At 43.1% G+C, this 10,209-nt stretch overlaps 1 protein-coding gene across 1 annotated transcript; it reads right to left on the reverse strand.

The window, feature by feature from the left end:
* Positions 1-3,061: 3,061 nt before the first annotated feature.
* Positions 3,062-9,592, reverse strand: LOC120980434 (dispanin subfamily A member 2b-like). Its single transcript, XM_040409543.1, has 2 exons — positions 9,137-9,592; positions 3,062-3,398 (listed from the first exon to the last, which is right to left on the reverse strand). Exons 1-2 carry the CDS (start codon positions 9,401-9,403, stop codon positions 3,219-3,221), a joined length of 447 nt encoding a protein of 148 aa, XP_040265477.1. The 5' UTR covers positions 9,404-9,592; the 3' UTR covers positions 3,062-3,218.
* Between the last annotated feature and the right edge of the window lie 617 nt (positions 9,593-10,209).

Raw genomic sequence — 10,209 nt, forward strand, 5'->3', positions numbered from 1 at the left:
AACACAGCGCAGCAGGAAGAGCGCTGGATCTCAGGAGCAGCTGTGGCATCCAGAGCAGGAGAGGTGAGTTGTTTTACTTCTTTTTTTTTTGTCTTATCTTAGGTCTGTAACGCCTCAGAGTGGCATTACCACCTTTGCACCCCGCTACTGTCTTTATTGGTTAATCTCATGTCATCATGTGTATTTATTTCAGGTCCAAACACTGTGCATTTGCTATTTTGCAACATGTAATGTGCCTGGTTCATCAGCAGGTGGCAGCAAATACGGCAGAGCTACAGTTAGCTAGAATGGAGCTTTCCATTCCATTCTAACCCCCCTCTGTGGAGGAGTGGGCGAGTCCCACTTCCTGCAGGAAGGGTGGGGACCAGAGTTTTAGTCAGTCCAAGCTTACCCCTCCATATCAGCTTTGCTAGATATGGAGGCCACAGCTTAGAGGCTCAGGAGCCAAGAGGAGAGTTCCCTGGTCTAATCAAGAGACCGACTACAGAGAGAAGTTGCAGCATAAAGGAGAAGCTAAGTTATACAGCTACCCTGTCAGTACAGCAGAGACAGAGAGCAACAGATGTAGCAGAGTTGAGTTTGCCTGCCAGAGTTTTAATGCTAAAGCCTGCTGGGACCAAGACAAAGTTTGAAGATTGTTTCTGATGAACGTTTACCAAAGTAAAGCTGCTATTCAACTTCCTCTCAAGGTCTGGACTCAATTATTTCTTCAAACTTCTTAACTATACCCCCCTATTTGCTGCTTCGGAGCCAACGCCTGGGGTCCAGTCATATCCAGGTAGGAGCACCGTGACAAAACATTAAGGGACATTTTGGGCCACGCTATTCCACTCGGTCATTCTTACACCTGGGCACTCGGGTCATCTTAAGGGCCCCAGGGGGCAGCCCGTTGCAGGTCTATTTGGGGGTCTGAGCTGCGGTCTTTTTGGGGTCTGAGTTGAGTTCTAATTAACATAGGGGATCTGAGCTGAGGTCTGATTAAGATTGGGGGCGTGGGGGTGTCAACCCCATCTTATTTCTACCTTTGAATATTTTGCCCCTTCTCCAATCTCTGATACATGGATTTATAAGTACCTGCACCTCAAAATAATACCAACCTGAAATAACCAAATAATTCTGCCAAGCGGTGACTAAATAATGGCATAATGCGGTGAAAGAATTAAACTCTGAATGGGTAAAACTGCCATGCAGTGTTCACAGGACTTTTATGCCATACGTCACACACTTTTGTTCCCAGAAAAACAGTTTGTTAAATGAATGTCTTTGTCCGCTCTCCTTGATAGCAAGTGATGTCAAAGTAACCTACTGAATGTAGATTTGGAAAAAAACAGAGACTATTACCAAACCAATAAAAATGACGTACAGTCAGGTCCATAAATATTGGGCCATCGACACAATTCTAACATTTTTGGCTCTATACACCACCACAATGGATTTGAAATGAAACCAAGATGTGCTTTAACTGCAGACTGTCAGCTTTAATTTGAGGGTATTTACAGTTTGCATATGTGCCTCCCACTTGTTAAGGGACCAAAAGTAATGGGACATAATAATCATAAATCAAACGTTCACTTTTTAATATTTGGTTGCAAATCCTTTGCAGTCAATTACAGCCTGAAGTCTGGAACGCATAGACATCACCAGACGCTGGTTTCATCCCTGGTGATGCTCTGCCAGGCATCTACTGCAACTGTCTTCAGTTCCTGCTTGTTCTTGGGGCATTTTCCCTTCAGTTTTGTCTTCAGCAAGTGAAATGCATGCTGAATCGGATTCAGGTCAGGTGATTGACTTGGCCATTGCATAACATTCCACTTCTTTCCCTTAAAAAACTCTTTGGTTGCTTTTGCAGTATGCTTTGGGTCATTGTCCATCTGCAGTGTAAAGTGCCGTCCAATGAGTTCTGAAGCATTTGGCTGAATATGAGCAGATAATATTGCCCGAAACACTTCAGAATTCATCCTGCTGCTTTTGTCAGTAGTCACATCATCAATAAATACAAGAGAACCAGTTCCATTGGCAGCCATACATGCCCACACCATGACACTACCACCACCATGCTTCACTGATGAGGTGGTATGCTTAGGATCATGAGCAGTTCCTTTCCTTCTCCATACTCTTCCCATCACTCTGGTACAAGTTGATCTTGGTCTCATCTGTCCATAGGATGTTGTTCCAGAACTGTGAAGGCTTTTTTAGATGTCGTTTGGCAAACTCTAATCTGGCCTTCCTGTTTTTGAGACTCACCAATGGTTTACATCTTGTGGTGAACCCTCTGTATTCACTCTGGTGAAGTCTTCTCTTGATTGTTGACTTTGACACACATACACTTACCTCCTGGAGAGTGTTCTTGATCTGGCCAACTGTTGTGAAGGGTGTTTTCTTCACCAGGGAAAGAATTCTTCGGTCATCCACTACAGTTGTTTCCCGTGGTCTTCCAGGTCATTTGGGTTTGTTGAGCTCAAGTGTCATTAACATAAAATCAGATAATTCCGATACATACCTAATAGGTCTGGCACACAATGTCCCTAGTATAGACCCATAGGCACTCTGTGTACTGCTATATGGTGCCTCCATGAAGTATTCTCCCCTAGAAGCAGTTCTTTAGAGAAGGTTGCGTGCAGTTTAGGGTATGCAATAGAGCAGGGATGCCTAACCTGCGCCCCTCCAGCTGTTGCAAAACTACAATTCCCAGCATGCCTGGACAGCCTACAGATATTAGGGCATGCTGGGAGTTGTAGTTTTGCAACAGCTGGAGGGCTGCAGGTTGAGCATCCCTGCAATAGAGCATTACACAAAGGAACAGTATGGCCCCATAGCCACATATGCATAAGACAGATCCATAATACCGCCATATACTTTATATGAGATCTAGAAGCAAGGCAAGTTACACTTAGCCTTACAAATAGCCCTATTGTATTGCCTTCTGCTGAACGGACTCAAAATATTTCACACGTATGCAAAATAAACATGATCTCCAGAATAATAAACCTCAGTCCTGTTGAACTATCCACATAATGAAGGTTCGACAAAACAATATTCACAGACGACAAAAACAAGAAAATACGATACAGATTTGTGTATTTCATAGTACATTTTTAAATAAAGTGATACAAATAGGCACACCGCCATTTCCATAGTAAAGGTGTTGGCCTTAACAATCAGTCTTGGCCTTAACAACCCTAGAAGTCATCTAAATGCTTTCTCATGTATCATAGTCCTTACAGTCCCAGCCAGCCCCTAATGGTGTTCCTCAGATTTATGAGATTGACATAAATGATGGTTACTGTGATTAGGAACCACAGTATGGTCAAGACTGAAGATGCAATATTTAACGATCGGGCTCTGACTCCATAGCTTCTGGCTTCATTTGAATTTCCAGCCGACTTCTGATCCCTAGACTGGAGGAATAATGAACAAGAAATAAATATTTAATTAAGACAGTCTAATATAAGTGTCAGTACCTTGACCTCATCCAAAGTAATCTTAGCAATGCAGTTTCTTTCTTAGGGTGGGTAAACAATATGAGATTGGTGGGGGTCCCAACTCGCGTGCACCACCAAACACCAGAATGGAGTTGCAGTGGCCCCTTTTCTGCAGTCCGTACATGTGTGGCTGTGCCCGAGTCGGCGGCTCAGCTCTGGTCAATGTCGGTCACTGAAGAGAAGGGGCCTCGATGCTCCACCATTGAATGGGACTTCCACTAATCATTGTAAGTCTGGGAACACAGATCTCTTGGAGCTTGATCCTAGACAGACAATATCGCTGTGCTGGGAGCTGCTGCATGCACTGTGGTCTCCTACCATTGAAAGAAAACATTTATAATGCTCCCACTTTAATCTCGCGCATGCGCCTTTACTGTGAGTAGTGGCGCATCTGCAAATACACTCATTGATGAATCCGAACCCGAATTCGTAATTGATCCTAGGTTCTACCTTAGATAGATAGATAGATAGGTAGATAGATAGATAGATAGATAGATAGATAGATAGATAGAGATACAGTGCTGTGAAAAAGTATTTGCCCCCCCCCCCTTACAAATCTGTTTTGTTTTTGCACATTTGTCACACTTAAATGTTTCAGATTATCGAACAAATTTGAACATCAGACAATGATAACCTGAGTAAATACAAAAAGCAGTTTTTAAAAGATGATTTCATTTATTAAGGGAGAAAGTTATTCAAACCAACCTTGCCCTATGAGAAAAGGTAATTGCCCCCTAAACAAATAACTGGTTGTGCCACCCTTGGCGGCAACAACTGCAATCCATCGTTTGTGATGACTGTCAATTAGTTTTCACATCTCTGTAGAGGAATTTTGGCCCACTCTTCTTTGCAGAATTGTCTTCATTCAGCCCCACTGGAGGGTTTTCGAGCATGAACGGCCTGTTTAAGGTCATGTCTGAAGAGGGGCCAACTTTTAAATACATAAAGGGAATCAACAAGGTAAAAGAGGAGAGAATATTTAAAAGAAGAAAAACTGCTACAAGAGGACATAGTTTTAAATTAGAGGGGCAAAGGTTCAAAAGTAATATCAGGAAGTATTACTTTACTGAGAGAGTAGTGGATGCATGGAATAGCCTTCCTGCAGAAGTGGTAGCTGCAAATACAGTGAAGGAGTTTAAGCATGCATGGGATAGGCATAAGGCTATCCTTCATATAAGATAGGGCCAGGGGCTATCCATAGTACTCAGTATATTGGGCAGACTAGATGGGCCAAATGGTTCTTATCTGCCGACACATTCTATGTTTCTATGTCATGGTATCTCAATCAGATTTAAGTCTGGACTTTGACAAGGCCGCTCCAAAGCCTTCATTTTGTTTTGTTTTCATCCATTCAGAAGTGGACTTGCTGGTGTGCTTCGAATCATTGTCCTGCTCGAGAACCCAAGTATTCTTGAGCTTAAGGTCATGATCTTATGGCTGGGCATTCTCCTTCAGGATTTTCTGGTGGATAACAGAATTCATGGTTCCATCAATTACCGCAAGTCGTCCAGGTCCTGAAGCAGCAAAGCAGCCCCAGACCATCACACTACCACCACCATGTTTGACTGTCGGTTTAACCCCTTAGTGACCAGCCTGTTTTGGGCCTTACTGAGCAAGCGTTTTTCCTCCTTATTTCATCGTTGCATTACAAGAGCTATAACTATAACCGCCTATATAGTTTTATGAGGGTTTATGGTTTGCGGGACAAGTTTTTGTTCTTAATGGCGCCATTTTGGGGTATACATAACTTTCTGATTAACTTTTATGAACTCTTTCTGTGAGGGAGATGGGAAAAACAGCAACACTGCCACTGCGTTTTTATGTTATAAATTTTATGACGTTCATTTTTCGGTATGAAGAACAAAATATATTTATTCCTTGGGTCAGTGCGATTACATTGATACCAAATACATATAGTTTTTTTTTACGTTTTACTACTTTTTTGCAATAAAACCCACTTTTATTTTTTTTTTAAGAAAAAAATGTTTTTGCATTGCCACTTCCCAAGACTCATAACTTTTTTACTTTTCTTTATATGGAGTTGTGTGAGGGCTTTATTTTTGGGGGACGACTTGTATTCTCCATTTTGGAGTAAATTTAGCTTTTTGAACGCTTGTTATTACGTTTTTTCGGTGGCAACTAAGAATAAATGAGCAATTCTATCTTTTTTTATTATTATTTTTTTATGGCGTTCACCGTAGGGGATAATTTACGTGATATTTATGTAGTCCGGGTCGTTACGGATGCAGCAATACCAAACATATGGGGAAGATTTTTTTTCTGCAATTTTTTTTATTGAAAAGCGTAATTTTTTTTTATGGGATTTTTTTAATTGAATGAGTTTTTTTTAAAGTTTTTTTTACCACTTAATAGTTCCACAAGGGGACTATAACAGACAGCTTTTTGATTGCTTTTAAAATGCAATGCACTATTCCTATAGTGCATTGCATTTTAATAGCAATGCTATTCTGACATTGACCAGCAGGTTGCACCAGAGAGGCACAGCTTGCTGGAAATTACTCAAGGCTGGTCTGGGGCATACATCAGACCCCAGGCAGCCTTCACACACATCAGCACCCCGTGATCGCATTTGTGGGGTGCTGATGGGAGACAGAGGGAGTCTGCTCCCTCTGTCAGCATTTTACATGCGGCGGTCGCCATTGCCCACGACATGCAAAGTGTTAAACAGCCCGGATCGACACTTCTGCTAGTCCGGGCTGTTAGAGCAGGGCCGCGGCTCTCATGTGAGAGCCGGATCCCCGCTGCACAGGGGACCCATGCAACACTTATTTATGGCAGCCCAGTCTAAGCGGTGGCCCAGCCTAAGGCCCCTTAGTGACTGCCGTAAAAAGGCGTATGGGTGGTCACTAAGGGGTTAATGTTCATTTTCAGAAATACTGTGTTAGTTTTACTCAGATGTAACTGTCACCGCCAGTTCTGTGAGAAGGTCTGGCAGACGTCCTTCTCTACCTCTTGCATGACGTTCTTTGTTTTGGTTTCACTTTGTCATCTCCTTTCCTTCTCCCAGGTGTCACCTATTTAGATTAATCGTCTCCCTTTATATTCCCTCCCATACTGCCTCACTTTGCAGTTTATACTACTTCCTGAATGAAGTGTTCACTGCTGGAGGCTGCTGCTGCTGTTTGCTCAGATAAGGGTACTTTCACACTTGCGGCAGGACGGATCCGTCCTTCCGCTATTTCGCCGTGCCGCCAGACCGCCGCTCCGTCCCTATTGACTATAATGGGGACGGGGGCGGAGCTCCGGCGCAGTACGGCTGTTCGCGTTGAGGCCACCGGACTAAAAAGTCGGACATGCAGGACTTTTAGTTCGGCGGCCTTTCGCCGTGCACTACTGTGCAGTGCCGGAGCTCCGCCCCCGTCCCCATTATAGTCAATGGGGAAGGAGCGGCGGTCCGGCGAAATAGCGGAAGGACGGATCCGACAGGGTGAACAGCCTGTCGGATCCGTCCTGCCGCAAGTGTGAAAGTACCCCAAGTCTTTTAATGTATTGTGTTTCCTTGCTGGCTTGATTCTAGGTGACCCTGACTCCGTCCGTATTAAGTGCAGGGAGCCGGTGGTCGTGTCCCCTCACTATTATAGGGTTTTCAGGTGTCACACAGTCTTAGGTACGTGGGTATGCAATCGTCTATCATTGAGACCCTTGCATGGGCATAGCAGTCAGGGAGAGCTCTTAGGGTTTTATATGGCTCACATATATATATTAGTTTGGGATCAAGCCAGTTGGACGTTTATTCATAAGTTCCAGCTATCTGCAACATCATCCGTGACAGTAACAGAACACACACCGTCCAAAAATTTCCACTTTTGTCTCGTCAGTCCACAGAATATTTTCCCAAAAGGCTTGGGAATTATCAAGATGTTTTTTGGCAAATGTGAGACGGGCCTTTGTGTTCTTTTTGGTAAGCAGTAGTTTTCGCCCTGGAACTCTCCCATGGATAGCATTTTTGCCCAGTCTCTTCCTTTTTTGTTGAATTCATGAACACTGATCTTCGCTGAGGCAAGTGAGGCCTGCAGTGCTTTAGATGTTGTTCTGGGTTCTTTTGTGACCTCCTGTGCGCTCGTTGATTCGTTGATGTGCTCTTGCTGCAATTTTGGTAGGCCAGCCACTCCTGGTAAGGTTTATTACTGTTCCATGTTTTCTCCATTTGTGGATAATACTGTAGCTCTCATTGTTGTTCACTGGAATTGTAAAGCCTTAGAAATAGCTCTGTAACCTTTTCCAGACTGATAGATGTCAATGACTTTTTCTCATCTGTTCTTGAATTTCTTCAGATTGGGGCATGATGTGTTGCTTTTTGAGATCTTTTAGCCTACTTCATGTAGTCAGACAGGTTCTATTTAAAGGATAACTGTCATATTATTTTTTAATGTAATTGGATTGGTCTAAGTTTACCTTAGTTCCGTAGTTAATACTTTTGTATAGGTATTGAATTACCTAGTAATTGCAGCATGTTCTTTCCTCCCCCAGGCATTTCAGTGGTGCGGCTAAAACAGCGTTCCTAGGTGTCCTCCGTCTCCTATCTTCTATATAAGAAGACGGAGGTCGTAGTAGTGGGCAGTCCAGAACGCTGCGTGCGCGCTCCTGTCGGACAGAGATAGTGCCGATATTCGCAACAAAATTTGCAATAAAAATTCACGATCAACTACTCAGGAGGAAGAGGGCGTGTTTAAGTCTGGAGAAAGCCGATTGGTTGGGGTGGGGCTGCGCGTTCCCGAGATGAGCCAAATTAATTCTGGGTAGTTAGGGAGGGAGGTCTCAGCCTCAGGGTAAGGGCATCGGCGACCATCTTGAGAAGATAGTCAGAAAGAAGTCTTGTGAGGAGCGGTTGCTATGGACGGAATCTTATTAAACAAGTGGTATGTGAACACAATAATTAGTGATTAGGGATTATTACCACAGCAGCAACAACATATATGAAAATTGAATTTTGAGTGAAAATATGACGGTTATCCTTTAAGTGCTTTTTTGATTCTACAGGTCTGGCAGTAATCAGGCCTGGGTGTAGCTGGTGAAATTGAACTCAGCTTTCCAAGAACTGTGGTTAATGACAGTTAATTCATGAGGAGGGGGGGGGGCATAGCTTTTTTTCCCTTGATAAATGAAACTATCATGCTTTTTGTACTTACTCAGGTTATCTGTGACTTAGGAATTTTAGTGAACAGCAAACTAAGCTGAAGAAACCAGTGTCAGGCAGCTGCTGCCAAGGACAATAGAACTATGGGGTGCATCAAAAGGGGCATAGATGCCCGTGATGAGATCATAGCCCTGCCACTTTACAAATCACTAGTCAGACCACACATGGAGTACTGTGTACAGTTCTAACCGTTGCGCTACAATCTGCGCATGATATACGGCTAATTTTTACGTATTTCAGATAAATAAATAACCCCCTATGTTACTATGTTATTCCCCATAATGTCTTTAGTGAAGTGATCTTTGGCTATTGTGGAGCTAGAACTCCCAAAGTGCCATGACAGCAACAGGTTGGACACTACTGCTCTATAGTGTCTCTGCCCAATATCCTTTGAGACTGTAAATGTAGACAATTATAACCAAATCTGGTTCTTTGACATTATTATCACGTTGGCAGTGACACGCTTTGATTATACAAAGCACTCGCTTCTACTCACCTTGACAGAAAAGATAAGTGCAATAAATCCAAGGCAGCAGAAATTCATGTAGAAAGTGTTAACTATAGACCAGATTATGTGATCTCTCACAGGAGGTTGCTCAGATGCTGTGGTCAACTTGGTGGACTCAACTTGAATGGTTGTCTCTTTCAGAGGGATCATCTCCACCTTCAGCAACTCATCACCTTCACTGCCAACACAATTAAGGGGTGACTTAGATAAAAGTTCCTCAGCCTGCTGGGTGGGAATATATTCCTTGGTTTCCATTTTCCAAGAGCGAACAAACAGCTGAAGACTTGATGTCGGTGATACTGTCTGTAGAGATATGGAAGGTACACGATTAGAGAGGGAGGAACGTGTTATTGTGCTTTCCTTTTTGAATTTCGGGTTTTCCAAAGCCAATGATTATACATGAACACATTCTGTGCTGAAAATCGCTGGCTGCCAGATCACAAAGAAATCATGATGAAACGGAGTAAAGGGTAGAAGATAAGCTAAGGAGGAAGATTCAAAGGTAGTAAAAGACAAACACTAGGTAGATCATTAACAGACAGAAGGTAAGGGCTGTCTATGCTGTGTTTACACTACATGAAAGATAACATGGTTGTTGTGTATAATCGATAGAGCAACACAAATTACTTTAAACTATCTGACATGCTTTCAGGTATTACGTCAACCTTGAAGACAAATGACTACATCTGGAATTCAAATAAGAACGGGTTTGTCCCTCAAAATGGCCTCTTTTCTTTTTTTTTCGGAAAGGCTGGCCATACACATTAGATTAATGATGGCCAAACCTGCTGATTTTGAAGGACTGGCCAACCATTTAACGTATGTGCAGGGGGGCTCCTGACTCTTCCATGACAACATATGTCGCAGGAGAGGAGGATTGAGCTGTTAGACTTCAACATGCTTGATGCTACCACCAGAGATGTCCGACAGTGGCTTAGGGCCTTTTTACTAGCGCCGAGGATTTGGACAGTTATTAGGAATAAATGTTTGAACGAACACTTGTTCCAGATGATTGCCCAATGTAAAGTTGCCTCTGATCACCCGACAAACAAGCAACTACT

This window comes from Bufo bufo, chromosome 10, assembly GCF_905171765.1.
Source record: "Bufo bufo chromosome 10, aBufBuf1.1, whole genome shotgun sequence".
In the NCBI taxonomy this organism is placed as follows: Eukaryota; Metazoa; Chordata; class Amphibia; order Anura; family Bufonidae; genus Bufo; species Bufo bufo.